This window comes from Malaya genurostris, chromosome 3 (assembly GCF_030247185.1).
Source record: "Malaya genurostris strain Urasoe2022 chromosome 3, Malgen_1.1, whole genome shotgun sequence".
NCBI classification, from domain to species: Eukaryota; Metazoa; Arthropoda; class Insecta; order Diptera; family Culicidae; genus Malaya; species Malaya genurostris.
Genome location: NC_080572.1, coordinates 215181136 through 215202125, shown reverse-complemented (window position 1 = coordinate 215202125; position 20990 = coordinate 215181136). Strand labels below are relative to the sequence as shown.

The 20990-nt window shown below is 35.4% G+C and overlaps 2 protein-coding genes across 3 annotated transcripts; one reads left to right on the top strand and one right to left on the bottom strand.

The window, feature by feature from the left end:
* Positions 1-1431: 1431 nt before the first annotated feature.
* Positions 1432-10859, top strand: LOC131434195 (nuclear pore complex protein Nup98-Nup96-like). Its single transcript, XM_058600849.1, has 4 exons — positions 1432-1528; positions 10032-10178; positions 10377-10629; positions 10723-10859. Exons 1-4 carry the CDS (start codon positions 1432-1434, stop codon positions 10733-10735), a joined length of 510 nt encoding a protein of 169 aa, XP_058456832.1. The 3' UTR covers positions 10736-10859.
* On the bottom strand, positions 10837-17943 carry LOC131433724 (uncharacterized). 2 transcript variants are annotated; one of them, XM_058600290.1, is made up of 6 exons: positions 17651-17943; positions 17504-17590; positions 11439-11519; positions 11253-11369; positions 11035-11186; positions 10837-10980 (listed from the first exon to the last, which is right to left on the bottom strand). In XM_058600290.1, exons 1-5 carry the CDS (start codon positions 17754-17756, stop codon positions 11035-11037), a joined length of 543 nt encoding a protein of 180 aa, XP_058456273.1. In that variant the 5' UTR covers positions 17757-17943; the 3' UTR covers positions 10837-10980. The 2 variants fall into 2 exon arrangements, with proteins under 2 accessions (XP_058456273.1, XP_058456272.1); XM_058600289.1 differs by having other exon boundaries at positions 11039-11186; positions 17651-17937.
* Positions 17944-20990: the final 3047 nt, after the last annotated feature.

The following is a 20990-nucleotide window of genomic DNA, read 5'->3' as shown; positions in this document are numbered from 1 at the left end:
TAATTTAGAGTGCGTGCTAGAAGAGTTTGTGTGTCATGTTAGTTGGTGGCCGTACAAACCGACTTTGACTATGCCGGTTCTCGGGTTCCGGTGCCGGAAGTGCATATAATAGTGAACCCATTTCGTTTTCTTAAGGATGACTTACTCAATCAAAGTACTGTTTTATTCTGTATGTTGCATAAACAATCTCTTGGTTTCTTTCAAAAATCGAAGAGAAAAATTTTGAATAGATTACCGCAATATTATATACATGAGAAAGGCGTCATTACACCGTTAGGTGGATTAAAACAGGTTTTTAATATTGATGTAAAATACTTACCAATTTCTGCGGATGGTCAAATAAACACAACTTTTTTAGCGTAAATATTTCAAATAACAACTTATATAAAACAATAGGGGGTCGATTTCTAGACCTCGTCGACCCCCATAGTCAGTTTTCGTTTACGTCGACCCCCGCAAAAAGGATATCGACTCCAAGGGGTCTATATTGACCACTTTCTGAACCCCGGTCATAGAGGATAACCGGTAGTTGATAAAAATCCATATAAATTCGAATTGAATACAATAACTGATTATATCAGATGTACCTTATTGTTTTTCGGTTACAGTTGATGGGTTAGTAGATTATTTTTAAAATGTTTCAACGAGTTATAGAAGAAAGAATATGTAAAGCAGCTTTTAACAAGAACAAGAAAAATAAATGAAACTTAATGTAGCGATACTGAACATTCAGTATTCATTGGTATAAAGGAATCAAATCCCAAAATTCAAAAAATTCCGAAAATATTCTCAAGTAATCAGATATCGTTGTGCATCTAATCACTAATTCATGCACGCAGACCAGCTCTCGATCAAGAAACTTGGGAACTTCCTACATCCGTCAAATATTTACCTTCTATCTAGTTCGCCATAACCCAATCAAGACTTCGCATCTGTGGTCGATTATTGAGCGTGAGGACTGAGGAGTGTCCCTGCTGCAAAGCCCTGCATCTGAATGTTTAGTGCTTCTCGAGGTCACCATCTGTGCGAAGCAGAAATTTGAACTTCTTATATCAACGTGTGAAATGTATCGTACGCATCATGCTCCGAAGAAATATGTTGAACGCATACAACTGCCATGATTATTAGCTGAAAGTGATTCATACACTAGTCAGACGGGCCGGCACGATCGCCATTCATTTCTGTTTGACGCAGGGTTGACTGTTGACAAAGATCTCTTGATTTCTTCCATTACAAACACTATCTACGGTCGGCGTGGATGCTGGATTACATAAAAACCATCATTGGATTATTATTTTCTGATAGTCGTGTGGTCGTCGTGGAACCGGCGTGGTTATTAGAAGTAAATTATCATAGGCAGTGACTTTGGATCAATAGTAGTCGAACGGTTGCTAGAGCTATTGCAAGTTTTGTTACCCTTTTGTGAGCACCATGAAGGTACTTGTGGTATTGCTAGGATGGGCGATTGTGACATTGGCTGCACCCTCGCCGCAATTCTACTATCCTGCTTTTGGACTACGACCACATGGTATGAAGTGTATCAGGACATTCAGAAAGACTTGCGCTGTGTGTTCTAAATATGTTTATTTCGTTTCATGAAATTTCGTCAAATATCGTGTTGTTTTACATTTCTGTAGCTTTTCGCAAAGGTATTATGTTGACAGACATAGCATACATTGGTGCTTTACTTAACATGTGTTTTTTTTATTTATCTGCCATCTCACGGTTAAATTGTGTTGTTCTTAACTCATGATGCTTTTGAATGATGCATGGATTTAAAAATAACAGCATTGAAAAAAGGTATAGATCGAGAGTTTTATTTCAAAAGTTTTAGTTCCATGGATATTTGTTTAAGGTAAAAACATTTAATAATTGCTAATAATATATAAAACAATAAATTCTGATTACTGGAAGTGACCAACTACATCCATAAAACCAATTACTTGCTTGTTAAAAATATGTCTTGCTCCTTCTTTTTTTAAAGTCGTTAATACCATATCAAATACTTGATAAGAGAGTCAAGAATTCAAGAACAGGCAACAAGGCCTTAATTACATAATATTGTATAATATGAAAATTATATTATTATTCCGACAACGATGTGTTCGTGTGTAAATTTTAGAATAATTTAATTGTATTCATTATTCAATATCGGAATTCGGAAGACTCGGCAGTGTCATGCGAACGTTAGAAAGAAATAACGCTAATGAATTTTATAATCGAGATGTCGTAAATACATAAAATTTTCAATTTTATGCGAAAGCTTTTCTTCGCGTAGCTTGTGATCAACGACCTGTGCGAAGACAAACGCACATTGATCGCTATTCGCATACTCATGCAATGATACGAGGTATTTGTGAAAAGTGTCATATGTCCTTGAAAACTAAAGACATAACCAAAGATCTTCTCGGTGAGGTGTTTATTGATTCATAACGGCATATACAATATTTCAGTCGCTCATCAAATATGCAAGCAAAACCTGTTCCACGGTATAGACAAGCCGGAAACTATTTGAAAACGTTTATGTTCCTAGCAAACAAAATCTCATGCATATATTTATTTTATCATTTGGTATGTTGCCATGTTGCATTTCAAAATAAAGATTGATAATTTCATACTCAACGTTCTCTGAAGTGTCACTCTTGTTCTCTGAGCTTTTATATCATGTGACGAGAAAAAATACCAAATTTAATTGATTGTCATTGATCCTATTATAACATGATAGAGCTGAATGTTTAGTGAAGCGATGTGATTACTGCCAATGATTAAAAAAAAACTTTTACGCTGGCTTTAAGCATTGTATTCAAGCATATAATTCCCATCTCCGAGATCGTATCGATTATGGTGAACATGAAAGTTGAAAAATGAACAGCTGAGCAATGAACATTACATTTTGTTGCATTCACTAGGGCACATCTTTCCCCCCTTATAATTATTATGAGAAACATTTAGGAAATAAATACAACTTAGCTTATATACGCTTAAATAATTGACCGCATGGTAGTATCCCGTGATTGAATAATAAAATCAGTTGAAATTTTATATTAACTCAAATTCATAGTAAATTGACCTAGAACATGAAACGAGTATTAGCGCAGAGGGCCACGACCATGCAGGTCACATGGTCGCAATGTCCACTCGATTTTCTCGGAGATGGCTGGACCAAATTTCATCTGGATTTGACTTCCGGTTCCGGAAAAAGAAGGTAAAATGTGCAGAATGAATTTAATTTTCTCAAACTCAGGTCTTACAATTCCATAAAACCCTGTCAAATTTCATCCGGATACCAGTTCCGGAATAAAATGAGGATAAGTATAACAATTTAATTTTTAATAACCGAATATTACTCCATGGAAAAATGCTCGTATACTCCCACGGAAATCTATCGAATTTCTCTGGAAAGTTTACGTTTCGTCTTCTCTGGACAGGTTAGACCGATTTTCGCAAATTCAAATAAAAAGTACTATGTTGCGGAAATACAGGATAGTGTGTTTGAAATTGCAACCTGTCATATAGAGCTATAATGAAAAAAAAACTTGTTTTAATCCACCTAGTGGTGTAATGATGCCTTTCTCATATCAATCATACTATTACATATAATACTGTGGTATTCTTCAAAATAATTCTCTGCGATTCTTGAAAGAATAACCGAAATCGGTTTGTTTGACCGTCTACTGTTAAAAACTATCAATTGGAAAAGATTTGAGGTCGATAAATTTCTAATTTTTTTAAGGTTTTTCCCCATTTTCAGTGATGGTATACAATTTTTAACCCACTTTACCTTATATTTCCGGATCCGGAAGTCGGATCCGCATGAAATTCAGGAATTACATAACAGGACCTTTCATTTGAATCTAAGTTTGTAAAAATCGGTCGCGCCATCTATGAGAAAAGTTAGAACACATATTTTCTTTTTTTTTGCACATTTTACCCCATAACTCCCGAACCGGAAGTCGGATCCAAACAATATTCAGGATTTTTTTATGGGACCTCAAGATTTTTAATTTGACCTTAAGTTTGTGAAAATCGGTTCAGCCATCTCTGAGAAAAGTTAGTGCACTTATTTTCACAATTTTTTGCACATTTTACTCCATAATTCCGGAACCGGAAGTCGGATCCAAATAATATTCAGGAATTTCAATTTCAATGATTGTTTTTAATTTGCAAGGTTATTTTTGATACTACTTTATTTCGATTTATGCTCGTTTTCAAATTCTTAATAATTATTCACAAACCACATTGAAACTATTTAATTTTTTTCGCATAGAAAACCGCATAACTCTGAAAATTCGCATAAAAAACCGCAAAACTCTGAAACTGCGCATAAAAAACCGCATAACTCTGAAAATTTGCATAAAAGAAGTCGCATAAAAAACCGCATAAAAAGACCGCATAAAAAAGACCTTAGTGTATATCAAGTATATGGTTGACATGTAATAATTAGTTAGTTTATTTCAACAATACAATCAGCCAAAAAAATATGTTTTTCATTTAACTAGACAAAAATTTTAATTCAAATCATACATTGTTGATTTTGAAACAAAAAAATCGTTTAAAACAGTCATATTCTAGTTAGAAATCACCAGTTTTGTTATTTTTAACGTACTTTATTCCTCTGCGTGTAAGCAGTGCTTCAACTTCATTAAATTCAATTAAAACCGAATGTGGCACACATTGACGATCACTCTACTGCAGTAAACTTCACATTCAAACACACAACCTTCGCTGGCGTACAGAACGTATAGCATTCGGATTGATTTAAGATAATGGATGAAAGGTAAACCAGTCATGGTAATTGAAATATTAGTTACAAAAACAACCAAAAATAATTGTTCCCTTTTCTCAGTTTTCATTTGTAATACTTTAGAAAACATCTCAATACAGTTCAAACAGTAAAAAAATATCGATTCAAACTTACTGGTGATAATTGAAAACTCAAATGAGCGCCGCCACCCTCTATTTATAATTTTGGCCGGACAAAGTTTTGGTTATCGAGTTGATGTTCATGCCTATTCATTCTAACTTGCTCACTACCTCACACTCACTAACAGTGAAGACAATAAAGCAGGTAGACTACATGGCACATGAAAATGAGCAAGCAAAATTTCCAGTGACTAGGCACGGTACGGACGATCAATTCTGAGAGCTTCATTTGAGTATGGCAGCAAAAGTCAAATGGGTATTTTCATTTTCATCTAATTATATTCGATTGATTAAAGTTTTACCGTACTGCTCATGAGACTCACTTTCTTCTATTCATCAGTTTACCTCATGAATTAAGATGCAATCCGAAAAAAAGATGGTGATGATGAAACTCGTCGCTGAGCTATACAAACACACTCGCCTAAACAGTTCCATCCTGACACCGAATTGTAATAGTATGATGGTATTGACGGTTCTCAGTTTTGATTTCATACATTAACGTAACTAGGAAAATTAGCGCCCGGGGCTAAAAGGCCCAAGGTTAATGAAGCGACTTCAAACATTGTGTTTCGAATTCTACTCATCAAACCCGTTCGTACAATACCCAAATTGTTGGGGTTGGATACGAATATTGATGAAACGGAAGTCGCCATCTTGGATATTGAAACGACATCCAACATCGATTTTTGTTTTCAACTCACCACACCACCTCCAAAAACCACGTGGCAAATGCCCCCTTGAGCCCCCCTCTTGACCCCGGCACTGATTTCATAGTACACGGAAAATAAAAACTACCTATTATTTGAGTTCTTTTTACTTAATTTCGAGTTCTTTTGAATCTTTTCTTCCGTTCGCTCCTTCCATTGTTGTCAAAATACAAAGAGGAAAACCACCCAACAGCGAGAGTTTCGTTCAATTAGCCAAAATTAAGTAAACCATAAAGTCAAAGTCCTGGCATTACATTCCTTTTGTGGAATTTGGCCTTTCTGTTTCAACAGACTTCGCAGCCGATTCTTAGTGTACAGAATCATTGCATGGCTAGTACTATGGATCCTACTGACACTAAGAATCCTTCCAGGTCGGGGCTCGAACATACGACAACTGGCTTGTAAGACCAGCGCCCTATGCATTGAACCACCAACCCGGGCAATTAAGTAAACCATACAAACTTGAAATTGAGTCAATACGACTCAACTGTAGAGTAAATATAACTTACCATTGAGTAGATATAACTAATCTTTAAGTATTTTTTTCCACGTGTTTTACGGAAACTACCTAGAGCCACTTTACCAAAAAATAGGTTATTGAACGGAACCCCCAAATTGGGTGGAATGTATTTTAAATTAGGTTGTTTTGCGGTTCCGTGTACCTAACTCTCTTTCCGAGTTCTCAAAACTCAAAAGTAATTACCGTTACGAGTTACGCTGGTGATTGTGTGTTTAACCTATAGAGCTACCAACACAACCTAGCTTCGGTTGTGTTTTTGCTGGTACTCAAAACGAGTACGTGCATCGATGTACAAAAACAAAAACCGAACCGTAGCGTAGTGTACGCGACACACGATTGAATTTCATGTCTAGAGCTAAGCACAACTGGCTGTTGAACCGAACACGGTGTGCAGCAAACGAGAACATGTGTTGAGAGATGGAATGAAATCACTTATACATGTACATGTACATGTGTTGATGTACAAACACTTCAAATTAGAGCTCACAAATTGTCTCCGAAATTGATTAGCAGGTGAGCTGAGCTCACTGATGATGAAGTACAACAATAATGATTGCCAACCTTGCTAATAGTTGGCAATATAATGTGATGATTCGACTCACTTCCGGTGAAACCCTCAACGAGTGAACATGTTGTATCGTGTTAGTGCGGTAAAATTTAAGTATTTCGCGAGAAAGAAAGGATTTTTATCCGTACCTTTGGCGAGTCCACGTTGTCACGCAGCGAGGTTTTCACTTGTAGGCCAATGAAAAAAAAGTCCATTGAACTGCAAACGAAAATTAACTGGCAATATAGTCTAAGTTGTTTTGCCATCAATCGGTGTCATCTCAAGTGAGATGACGCCACCCAGAAGTGAAGAAGAAGAAGAAGATGATGATTAGACTAATGAGATAATTAGTGGTGCAGCTGCCTAATATGAAAATATCTTACCTGATATTATACAAGCTATAATAATAATAATAACTGCTTCAAAATAATTCATAAAAATAATTTAAAAATTATTAGAATATGTACGTTTCACTCTATTAAAATTGAAACGTTAAAAATATGGTAGCCATCCACAAAATGATTAGGTTTTCTTCATCTTCATCTTCTAACATGTAAAAATAAATTTTGCGTCTGTATCGATGTAAGCTTCAGCAAAATTAACTGTGAAGTTATTGATATGACTTATCTTTACATGCTTTCAATTGTGTATGTAAGTGAATTACGACGCTCCTTTTATGTGTATCCATAGAGATGTACATTTTTCTAAGTGTGTGAGTTTTATACAGTAAAAAATTATGAAATGTACAAGGCATAATGCACCTTTTGCTTTTCTCAAAAGTTTTTAATTTTTTTCACTGAGATTTTAATGAAACTGAAAGTCCGCCATAAAAACAGATTACTAAAAAATTTTGGTAGCGATGGTTCAATCATATCTGAAAAACCTAAAAAATACCAATTATGTCTCAGTTATAAGTACTTTTTGAAGTTCATTCCATAGTAATTTTCTAGGGTGAGGAAGACGATTTTAATTTTGTAACCAGTGAACTTCTTTGCCAATCATTCGGGTTTCTGAAATTAGTTCTAATACAGATGATGTATTTGCAATTTTATAGAAACATCGTCAAATTTATCGTCTCATATTTTTTGGGGCGAAACGACCCGAATTGTGTGAGCTAAAATGCTCAAGAATTCGATTACAACAATTATCCATAAGTTATCAATTTAATGAATAATAGTGAACAATCTTCCACCTGGCAAATATATTGTCAACGAAAAGTCTAAAGCTTTCTTAAAAGAAGAAAAATAAGCTTTATGAGGGTGCATATTGCCCCGTGGTTGTCATGAGCTTTAATCCGTTGTTTTGATGGATGCCCGAATAAAAAATATTGTAGAAAAACAATACGAATTGCTGTTACAGAACCTTCCACAATTTAGCTTTGACCATTGAAAAATATTTTAATGTATTGTTATACACTATTCAATTAATTGTGAACATGTTTTTCACAATAGAATGTATAGGTTGTTAAGTATAGTAACAATTCAAATCATAAAATTTTCTCATACATGTTTTCTTGGAAAACAATCAAATGTTCAGTTTGCATATTGTTTGAAACACCACGTGTACAATAAATTCAATTGTAGAATCGTCGAAACAATATATTGAATGGTTGGAAATGACAACTATCTTGTCAAGATACAATAAAATGTATTGTAACCAATAGATTTAATTGTGAATCAATTGTTTATGATGTAAAATCAGTAGTTTATTTTTTTACGGGTGTTTACCCGTTGTGATCATCCTGCCTCTATGTTCAGATAATCGTCACTTCGCGTAATTTAGAATGTATATTTTTCATGTTTTCCACAATCGGGCGTCATGCCCCGCGTATATTTCAATAGACAATTTTTAAGGGTTTTAGAAAATAAGATATTTCATGTATTTTTCAATTTATTCAGCGAGTATTTGTACGTAATTTTGAGAAATAATGATTACGGAAGATAGTCATGCATGAAACTCTTGCGTGTTATTCTCTATAGTTAAGATATAGCTACATTTGCTTAGGGGGTTTATTTTACCCCATCTACCCCTATTTGTTTCATCCATTATACCAACAAATACTTTCCAAGCTAAATCGAATAGTATACACGCTTAAAACAGATTCTCAAGCTCGGTATAATGAAATACCGAACTAGATCGGTAACACGAAATTTTGCTGATTGTTCAGTAATCCCCATGCTCTTTTCCGAAATTCGTTGCCGAAGTTTGACAAAACATTGAGCTGAGCTTGTCAGTAAACAACAAACATACCGAAGTCAGCAAATCATGTGTTGAAGAGCACTGGAAATAGTTGTCTTTAAACGTAATGTTTTTTTAGGTTTGCTCTGCTTTTTTGTATAATGAATTAAAATGGACATTAATAAAACACCCCCTTTCCCCAATCTTAGCTTTTATGATATTTATTTCATACAATAATAAAGAAAATTTCTACGTTCGATTACTGATGGCTCGGCAATTCATTATTCGATCATAATCGCTTTTGCCGAGCTAACAGCAAAATTGCTGCTGACAAGTTCGGCAATTATTGACAGTTAACAAATTTGGTATTGCCGAGATGTTTACCGATCTCTCGGGTGTGCAAATCTCGGCATTTTTTTACAGAGATTCAGCAATAAAACTTAAGTGTTTATAACACTAGGGGCCTCAGGGCTTTTCCAGCAATTCTTTGCATTTCTATAGAGAAAGGCACGATGTGTTTAGAATAATCAGCACTTTCTTTTGACACAAACAAAATCTACACTCTAACCAGCCGCGACCTAATTTTGGGTCAAAACAAACCCAAAATAAACTAAAATGCATCTCCCCAATTTTAGATAACGAGTGATGACCTCAAAATTTAGGTAAATATGAATTTACCCAAAGTGTTATGCCATGACAAAGCACGCTACCCATTTTTTTTCCGATCAAGTCAAAGTTTGAGTAGATAACGACCTAATTTTGAGTAGCTTATAGAAGAGCTCGACAATGGGTGATTTCTCCAAAAAAAATAAATAGATAAGCTTGTATGCTCGATATAATGATTTTTAATTTACTTACAAATTTGTATATAAGACATGTCATAAACGAGACGATTATATATTCATAGACATCGGACTAATGTTAGTCAAGCATATTAAATCAACTTCACTAACAACACTGTTAAACAACCTTTACAGTACATTGATCTTATCGATTTGATATCTGGCTTACCTTGTATTAGTTTTTAACTTTGCCTAAAATGATATGTTTTTGCTTTTTACAATATCCATGCATAGTCAAACTTTGAAAACCTGCCCTGATGCAAGAATGGGCAGGTAGGCATTGGACTAACCTTAACCCTTTTAAAAATACTTTAAACTAGGCTTAATACCGGTGGCTGTGGTTCCGGGCGCGGCATATGTCCCAGTCGCTGTTCCCGTTCCAGTTCCAGTAGCACCTGTGGTACCCGTTGCTGCCGCTCCGGTAGTACCGGTCGTCCCGGCAGTTGGCATTGAACCTCCAGGTAACAGAAGGCTGACGTATCAAACTGCCAATCACGATGACCACGTTGATGCATGAGATAAGGGTTTGATGATGTTTCGGCTTGTTGTTTGTCTGCATGTATGGTTGTATAGTTTATGCACGGATCGTTGGAAACTTGGTACCCTTTCTATGATTCAATATGTCGATAATTATCTTTTGTTTTTCTACTGGCTGACAGCATTCGGGGGTAGCAACGCCGAGGCCCAATCGGCTTCATTCAGCATAGGGCTCGGAGGTATAAGTGGGTCATTCAGTAAATCGGCGGCCAACTCGAATTCGTTTGGCGGTGGCGGCTTTGGAGGAGGCGGCTCAGGTGCTAGTGCAGCTGCGCAGTCTGCTTCGTATGATGGTGGTTTCGGTGGATTCGGAGGTTCATCGTCCAATGCATATGCGTCATCGAACTCGTTCGGAGGCGGCGGTGGATTTTTCCCGTGAGTATAGTCGTTTCTCATATTTGAACCTCACATTTCTCAGATTAATTCTATTTATCAACAATAATTTCAATTTAAAACATTTCTTTGCAGATTTTTTGGCTAAGTTTGTACAAATCCATTCGTCATATCCCCGCAATGATTATTCAAAACACATGTTCCGAAGCAACTAAGATGCTTATATTACGACATAAATTTGATACAAATGCAGAACTTATAAATAAAAAAATGTAAATATAAGAGATTTCAATGACTGATAAACAATGAACCTGTTTATTTTAGTAATAAAAGTTGTACATCTTCATCATTGTGGACTAATAATTAGATCAGCACCAGATTCATCCGAGTAACCTGAAGAAAACAATTATGACTTAATCGACCGCCTTTAAACGAAGCATTACTCACTTACAAAGCTCCGGCACCTAACGTTCCCAGTGCGCCTATCGTTCCCAGAGTTCCTAAAGTAGCCAACGCACCGACGGTCTGAGGCGATCCAAGGCGATTCCAACTTGTGTTGCCACCGATGGCGTTGCTAATGAGTTGACTTACAGGCCCAACTAAATTTCAAAAAAGAATCGATTGAAACCGTGCTAATCAGTTACGTTCAACAAATTAGACTGCACCTGGTCTAGGATGAGGAATCATTCCGTTTGGATAAATATATCCACTCGGTTTTTGTCCGTAGTACTGTGGAGCTGCATAGTATGGACCATTTGAATCTGCGTACACCGGTTTGGTACCTAAAAATGCAAAACGAGATATTAGAATTCTTACTGTCTTGTTTGCAGATGATTTGACGTTCTACGTACCGCTAAAGTTATAGGTATTTCCAGTGCTTGGGTATGTTGGGACCGTGTTGGGACTAACTAAATTATTTTGCACGGTTGAAGCTTGTGAAGAAAAGAAATGTAATTATTGAAGCTGCTCTGAAAATTGATAACAAAGCTTTAGATTTAGAAACAACCACAAAATATATACATGCATATTTGGACAGACCGTATCGTCTTGTATTGTCTACAAAAAAGCTTGCCGGACGGTTCAATGACTACGGCGATAATTTTACAACATGTATAAAAGGTGATAGCAAAATAGAATCATATAAATTTCACAGAAGAAAATTATAAATTCTACAGGTGACATAATTCTACAAACGATACAATTCAGAATTACCTAACTTGTCAAATGATGCAATTAGTTCACTTTCACTTCTCATCCAAGTCAGTCGATAAAACAAAACAAACTAAATGGCGTACGTTTGTTACGCATGCGCTTGAAGAGGCAAATCCGTGCAAATCACTTGTTACCTATGACAATCAGATGGCCACATATCAATATTGCCAAAAAGCTGTTCACTACGGTAAGCTATGTGATAAACTGAACAAGGAGACAACTACACCAAAGAACAACGGTGCTTCCTTCACACCAACTACAAGCAACCCCAGTTCACCTGTGACAGCCATCAACAACAATGAAGTATCCCTTCAACGAAACCATTAGTATCCCCTATAGAACAAAGTACACCAGCTGCAGTTAACAACTTACCCTCCAACCAACCAGCAACTGCAACCAATGTACAACAAGGCGCATCTACAGCAACTCTCAACGAGCCCAAGACTACGATCAACAAGGAAAACGAAAAGAAAATTACACACAACACCGACGATGAAGCAATGGATGATGAGATAACCCGCGGACGAAGTTACCCCCGATCCTCATTGGATGGAAATGGAAACTCATCTTCCCCTAGAAAAAGGGTGAAAACGAGATCCAATAGCAAAAAAAATGTTTTAAGTAACAAAAATGTAAGCCAATCGGCCATGTAAAGCTTTTACGCAAAAAGGCCAGAATAAAAGTTTTATTATAAAAAAAATGATGCAATATTCCATTCGTACAGAATTTTACACGCTCGAAGTGTAATCTTCACTCGGGTACCAAGTGCCGCTGTATGGGTTTATATGTATCAATTATTCATTGAACAGATATCTGCTTCTTTGGATCAGTCGATTAACTGATGTGCTTTGTGATCTAATGCTTCTTGCATCAAGTCACGCTGTTCCAATCGATCTTTCGTTTTATTCAGTTCGACGTGAAGCTATGTAATTCTTAAATCACACAATTTTACATATTCTTGAATATAAATTTGTGTCTTTGTGTGAAATACGACGGTCCTTTTTTGTGCATCTTGTAAGATGTAAAATCGCAAGATTCTTTCGAACTGTGTTGTGTTGGTGTTGAAAATAGCTTTGTTTGATGATTCTGATTATACATTATAATTCTAGGGTTTTCAGCTAGTTTAGCGCTCATTTCAAACTAACAAATACCTTATTAAGAGCTGTAACCAGTGTGTTTTAGGGTGTATTAGAAAGTTATTATCACGCTTCAAATCTGATTTTCTCAGAAACGGTGACGAATATCAAAAAACCCAACTGACAATCTCGTAGAAAATTAGTTTAGATTTTTCTGTGAAAATTTCAGAATGATTCATTGATTTTAGCGGTCGAGAAAGTCTTGTTTCTGAAGGAAGAATTGCATAGCTGAAAACGCCGCCTTTCAACTTGTTCATTGAATATCTCGCCTTCAAAAGCATGGATCAAAAATCTATCCTGACAATGTCTAGATAATTCAATTTAGATGCGATTAGTGCATGAAAACATATATGTTGTCGCGATAAAAATGAAGTGAAAGTTATTTTTGTGAAGGTAAGTCGATTTCTATGACGGCGCCATTTTAGTTCCCTGGTAACGTAAAAAACATGCGAGAGAAATAAAATCGGCACAAAAAGGTTGCCAAACAAGCCAGGTAGCTTTCTTGGATTTTATGCGATGTAGTCAAACTCGTAACCGAAAATATCAAAACTTTCTTGGAAACGCGACCACATTGAGAGTCATTTTGCACATTTGCGAGAGAGCATGGAGAGAAACGTATTACGCACAGCGAGCCACGTGGTTTTATGCGACCTACTGGCCTCAGCCCTTAAGCTCATTTGCTAGTCGGAGACCAGGGTTCAATATACATTTACTGTTTTCCTCTAATCGAGAAGTGAGTGAACTTATGTTATGCCCGGCCTGGAAGGATTTTTAGTGTCAATAGGACCGTATCACTAGCAATGCATTCGTACGCAAAGAATTGGACGCGAAACCTGTCGGAAGACAATGGTCAAATTTCACAAAATGAATGTAATCCCAAGACCTTGCGAGGTTATTGTATCGACTGGAAGACTGATTTTAAAGATTTTCACAACTTTCTCAGTCACTTATCACTCAGCAATAAATCGTTTGTCAAGTGAAAAATAACTAATGAAAGCCGTCATGAACAAACATGAATAACGAATTTTCGTTTTGTTAAAAAAAAAACCTTTGAAGGATTTAAACAAGGAGGCGATTTAAACATATGCATGCGTCAGTGGTTTCGTTTTCAACTTCAAATTAAAACAAATTCAGCTGATTATATATTTATTGTTGCATGTAAAAAAATTGTCTTCTAGTTTCGAAAATATCAACTTTTGTGCGGGACACTTTCTTTCTTTGCATTCACTTCGGTGAAAGACAGCTGAAAATCATCAAAAATCATCAAAGGAAAATATTCTACACACTAAGATTAAATTCCTTTGTTCGGTAATATTTTTGACGAGAAATTTCGGTAATCTAAAGAAATGACCGATATTTCGGTACATGAGTTTTATTTTACATAAATTATGCAAATTTCCACCGGACGATCAGTTTCAAGTAAATTTTCATTACAGAATTTTATAAATAGATATACAATTCAAACGATAAATCTGAATAGTCGCCGAGTACGGTAAAAACCATACTGTCCGTATGGTAAAATTATCTTCCAAAAACCGAACTTCTGTGGAAATTGATTGTCGTGAAACTAATTGTCAAACAGTTATTAAAATTTTCAGTAAGTGTCTTTTTATTACCCAAACGAAAAAAATCATGAATGGATTGAGGTGCAGGTGCTAAAGTTTTTAAAACATTAGAACCACTAAAAGCTTTTTGTTTACTTATAGGCAGAAAATAATTTGGTATCACTTGTCCACTTGTTGCCTACACAAATCGTTCGAGGGTAATTTCTGGTGAAGTCGTCGGATTGTGCAGTGTTTTTGGAAGGCGCTCATAATTCCGGTTAGCCGGAATATTTAACCCTGTTTTTCGTGGAATAAAACCATAGCCACAACAGGTTGGAATTTTCTTCATTCGTTTTTGTAAATTTGTGTTGTTTTTTGAAATCCGAAAATCCAGAATGTTAACCAAAGGGAAGCAAACAAACAAAAAATTAACGAACAATCAGTTAGATCCATTTAGTTTACAGTTTACGGTAGTTGTTTGACAGTTCAGCAATTACCGAACGATTGGTAATCAATTCAATTACCGAGCTGATTACCAAACGTTCAGCTGTTGAAAATTCGGTAAAAAATTACCGAATTCTGCAAAATTTTCTAAGTGTGTACATCAGTAAAAACTAGACTACTACTGGTTTGGGAACTTCAAAAGTAGGGTAAAGTATTATAATATGCCCCCCTTAAGAAAACATTGAGATATTTCTAAATGTACTAATATATTTTCTTCGAGAATGTATGCATGTCTTTGCAATACGTCTGAGGAACACAATTTTCAATGATTTCGGTAGAAGTGATGAGTATTGTTGATTGATACAAACACATTTTCCTAAATGACCACTTTCCCAGTTTTCTCGCTTGCCGTAGACAAAATTCCCCAGCAACCGTATAATATGGCTCACAACCAATCAGTGGTATGCACCACAACAATGATGCAATATGCCTCTTGAAATGTCGGTATAGAAGAAAAGCAGATAAAGAAGATATTATTTACATCAGAAATCAATTGCATAATCAGTTAATAACAATTGGAAACAAACATTTGATTTAATAATCGTTATAAATCTTTAAAACAATATTTTAACTCGAAGCATACCGTTGAATCGAAGGTGGGCATAATGTCCGTAGAGTGACTGTTATAAGAAAATTCGTTTATCAAAGAAATGGCATTGTTTCTCTGGATTTTTATACTGTAAATAGCGACATTAGCCCTGCTAAAAATTATTGACTAATTAGCAACCGACAATTGCTTTATTCAGAGGTTAGAACAGTTATTATCTCTTTGTGAAAAGAAGACATTGGCATTGTCAGATCAAATTGAACTGCTAGTGAGAACTTAGCAGTTCAACTTAAGGTTCTACTTTCAATCTTAGAAAAGCAGCCATATTAATGTTTTGATTCATTTATTTATTTATTTAATTTAATTATTTATTTATTTATGTATTAATTAATTAATTTATTTATTTATTTATTCATTATTTTCATTTATTTATTTATTCATTTATTTATTTATTTAGGACCGTCTATCAGCATGAAATTCAGACGTAGACGGTAGGATATGAAAATAACAGGTTTGGATACGATTAATAATAAATAAGGCACTGAAATACGATTTGTTCTGTATACGAAATTGGTCATTGGGATACGACTGAGACATTATCTAGGGGAAAGTGTTATAAAGCGTCCCTGCTGGCCAAAACGCCCCCTTCTTTTTTTAAGTATTCAAGATTTTTCAACATAGAAGTTTTATCACTAACAGTATCTTTTCCTAAGATCTTTCTGCTATGCAAGTTTGGCAGTTGTCGTTTGCAGGAAAATATGGAAAAACTGAAAATATCATTAGGCAGCTTTTCGATGCAAGGTTTTGTTTCGACTAAACAAGCATTTTAACTGTGTAAAACGTCTAATGGTCGATTGCTACTTAGTATTCAACTTTCAGCAGCGCTTATAACTCTATTTACAGTGTAAAAATATAGAGAAACAAATCCATTTCTTTGATATACGAATTTTCTCATAACAGTCACTCTACGGACATTTCGCCCCACCTTCGATTCAACAGTATGCTTCGAGTTGAAATATTGTTTTAATTATTTATAACGATTATCAAAACAAAAAAAAAGCATTGGGAGGATAAAAAATGTTGGTTTCCAATTGTAATTAATTGAATAAGCAATTGATTTATGATATCTTCTTTATCTACTTTTCTTCTATACCGACATTTCAAGGGGCATAATGCATCATTGTTGTTTGGCAAACCACTGATTTGTTGTGAAGCAAATTATACGGTTGCTGGGGCATTATGCCAATGGCAAGCGAAAAAACTGAGAATGTGTTCGTTTTGGAAAATGTGTTTGTAGCAATCAATTTTCATCACTTCTACCGAAATCATTGAAAACTATGTTCCTCAGACGTATTGCAAAGAAATACATACATTATCTAAGAAAATATATCAGTAAATTAAGAAATATCTCAATGTTTTCTTTAAGAGGGGCATATTATAACACATTACCCTACCCGTGTCAAAAGTCAAAGTTCTTGTAAATGCACATTAAGAAACTGCTAAAACGCACGCATAGAAACTGCTGTAAACGCTTCTGGGCTTGAGATCAGTTAACAACACACAACATACACATAAGTTCATAAGTTGAACAGCCTCAAATACCTGAACAATAAATATAAAGAACAAATGATGGAACATCATCGACTAAAATGAAATGTTCATGTCACCATGACTAAGCAGATAAAACTGTCTCTTCAAACAGAATGAAACTGCTGTTCTTACCGAAAAATTAAGTATATACTGCTAAAAATCCAAAAATCTTTTGAATAGACCGTACGACAGTACGATACTAGCGGTAACTAACAAGGCTGAACTACGAAGTATCTATATACCTACGATGTAGAAACAACACCCTACTGAAGTTCAATAACGGTATACGTCTGCAAATCAAACAAGATATTTCCTAACAGAAAACACCAGTTGACACTTGTCTTATTCAACTAACACTCTCTGAAATGTTTAATAATACCTACCAGGTTTTTCGGATTGAAAACGCGTTACGATATTAGCATCTGGTTTGTTTGCGAAAATTCCGGTGATTTGACCTGGGTTCTGAATCTCTGAAAAAACTCAGCAATCAGTTATTTGAACAATATCTGTAATGCTATTTTACCACCAACCTGTGGGAGTTATGGGTATACCAGGAGAAAACATTTGCGCTGGAAGTGCTAGAATACAGCGAAAACTCACGCAGATCAACAGCAAAGTAACTCCACACGATGTCATTTTTAGGCGACGCTCCTAGCTAACTGGTACGATTTCGGTCGTATTTCATAATTATGCGATCAGGCGATTCGTAAGCTACGCTTCTGGCAACTCTTGTGGTAGAACACCGATACGGCTGCGAGATTACGCATACTTCATTCATTATGAAGAGGAGGCGGACAAAATTCGTGAGATAAAAAAGTACTAAGGTAAATTTGTCACTGGTGGCAGTTGTTATTTACAACTATAAAGTCAATTTCAAGCAAATGTACGGTACTATGTTATTCATAAAGGATAAAATCACTATGAAGAACCTTCAATCAAACGTAAATACATCGATATGAAAACCGCGCAGCAAAGGAAAGATTACGATTATTACCATAACATGCTCGATTACCTAACCAGCAGCTGATGGTGCGTATACATATTTTGACGTTTCTGGTGTTGCAAGTTTTTAAGGCAGCTTATTTGCATAGGTATATCTTATATGCTTTAGATCGTATTGGTAGGGTCATGTGCTCATTTCCAATAGAGTTGATTGATAGATGATGCTAAATTGCAGATTGATAATGTATAATGAAGTCTTAATATCGTTATTACAACGATAGTGTCATATGAGTAAAAAATGATAGATTACTTAGCACATTTTGCGATGTTCTAGCACCTTCACCCTCTTGAATATATCAAACAATCTTAATATGTAAGCGACCACTGAAGACATCTTCACCCGATGCTTGAACTAAACGCAATGAGATTTCCTTTTGATGGAGTCGAACTCTTCTCCTTCTCGACAAGTAAGCCAAATGCTTTGTATAGATTCCAGTAATACATTTTACACACACAGAGAAATAGAGTATGTTTAAAAAACAAAACACTTAGTAGAATTATAAATTTGATTTATGCTGATTTTAAGCTAGAATATGACTGTTTTGAACCAATTTTGGAACAAATTTTGACCGCTGTTTGATTTGAATTTTGGTCACGCCGAACGAAATTGTTCCAACTGATTTTATTGTTGAAATAAATAAACTATGTATTACAGGTCAAAGGAGTCAAGTTAATGTTATTACCAACGTCTTTGTAATTCATTTTACCTATGATACCTATTTGTAACGAGACAAAATGGATGCGTCATGGATGCGTTTATACAAGATCTCAGAAATCGAACATCACTTTTATCCAAATGAGTGTGTTTGATCATTAACTAACAAAATATAATATTTTTTATTAGTTCTGAAACAACTAATAATTATTGAAGTTCAGACATATTTTTGACATTCTGCCTTTCTCATGAAGAAAGGCTATGCAATCACTGTGAGAATCGATGTTTGAACAGAGACTCGGAGGGCCGAGTATCACATATCATTTGACTCAGTTCGTCGAGATCAGGAAATGCCTGTGTTTGTCTGTCTGTAGATATGTAACATACAAATTTACAAATAGATAATAGTCGCTGGGGGCCATATATGGAGAATACAGAGGATGGTGGACCAATACATAGCGCAAATCATTCAATTTCACCGTTGCTTTTATGCATGAATGCGCTGGTACGCATGATCCTTTTATTTCGAACCCGGAAGTTGGATCCGGAAAAAAATAATACCAACTGATGGGATCTTACGACTTTTCTTTTTTTTTTTTTTTTATTTCAAATATGTTGGTTCCTTACTAGTGTTTATTGGTTACTACTTCCGGTATTGCCGCAACTGAAAAACAAAGACTGGAATAGCTGAAACGACTTTGTTCAGTCATCGTTAATCCTGCCAAATAGATGATATTTTCGGCTTCAACTACCGATATCGTCAAAAATGTAAATAGGGTAGACCGGGGTTGAATGGGGTTCAATGCATAGGACGCTGGTCCTACAAACCAGTTGTTGTATGTTCGAACTTCGATCTGGAAGGATTTTTAGTGTCAGTAGGATTGTAGTACCCGCTGTGCAATGATTCTGTACGCTAAAAACGCTAAAAGGAATATAATGTCAAGACTTTTCATTGTTTTGGAGCTGGATGGCCAAAGGGACAGGTTGGACGAGTATCTTTAATGAACAAGCTGTTATGCGCAACAAATGTTATGCTTTAATGAACAAGCTGTTGGTCTACGTTCGGGCCTGGCCAGCGCCGGTACTGATCAAAGGACTCTGGGGATGAAGGATGATTTGCCAGTCCCAGGTCTGATTATCTAAGAATTTTCTGTACAATTTTAGCTAACGTAGTAACAACCAGGAGTAGTTGCTCAAGTCCAAGTTCAAGCTAAATCTAATATTATGCTAATATTGACCCTGAACAAGAAGATGTTGCAGATGTAGACCCCTTTGTAGATGTCAGACGTCTTCCCAAGGCGAGTGCACGAACTGATCCGAAGGAGAGTCAATGTCGTAAACGATGATTGATCATAATTTTGATCGATTTCCCAATAAAGGCAGCATTCTAGGAGGAGAACAAAAAAACCAAACGTAAGCGCGTACATTGGCGGAAAAGAAGATAGCAGCGAAAGCAGTGAAAAGTTCATTAGCGCTACAAAAACTAAGGCTTAAATAGTTTAAAATTCTAAAAAGTAGGGAGCGAAGTTTTTTTATGAACCTACAAAATATAAAATTGTGAACACTAACTTTATTTTCACTAATAAACATTTTTCCATTCATTCATTTGTTATATTTCACATGTTTCATCAGACTCGGCCACCCTATTTCAGTCCTAGGGTTGATTGGCTGATTTTTTCCGCATTTGATTGTTTCTTTGTTTTTTTTAATTGAAAAAAATCACTTTTACCTTGTTTTTTTTAAATTGAAAAAAAATCACATAAGTGCTCAAAAGTTGTTATGACAGCCTAAATGTTTGATCAAAAAGTCTAACCATAATGAGTATAAAAATTAAGAAAGAAAAACTCGTCCAACCAGCTCTGGTCTCCTCTTGTTACTCAAGTTAAATTTTATTGAAAGATTTCCGATTACAGATTTATAATTAATTTTATTGTACAAAAGTAGCAAGAAATGTTCAAAACTGGTTTCAATTCAATACACATTTTTAAATCTGTTTTATCAATATCATGTCGGTTCTTTGTTTACGGTCTCGGTATAGTCGAAAGTAGTAGTAGTTATTCAGGAATGTAAAATTACATCGACTTCTCTAATAACAATGAATCTATTCTATATCTGAACACATTTGATAAACAAATTTAATATGAGAAAAATAGGTTGTCTTATTAGATAAATGGCTGTGATAAACATTACGGTCCACAAGGATTATGCGTTCA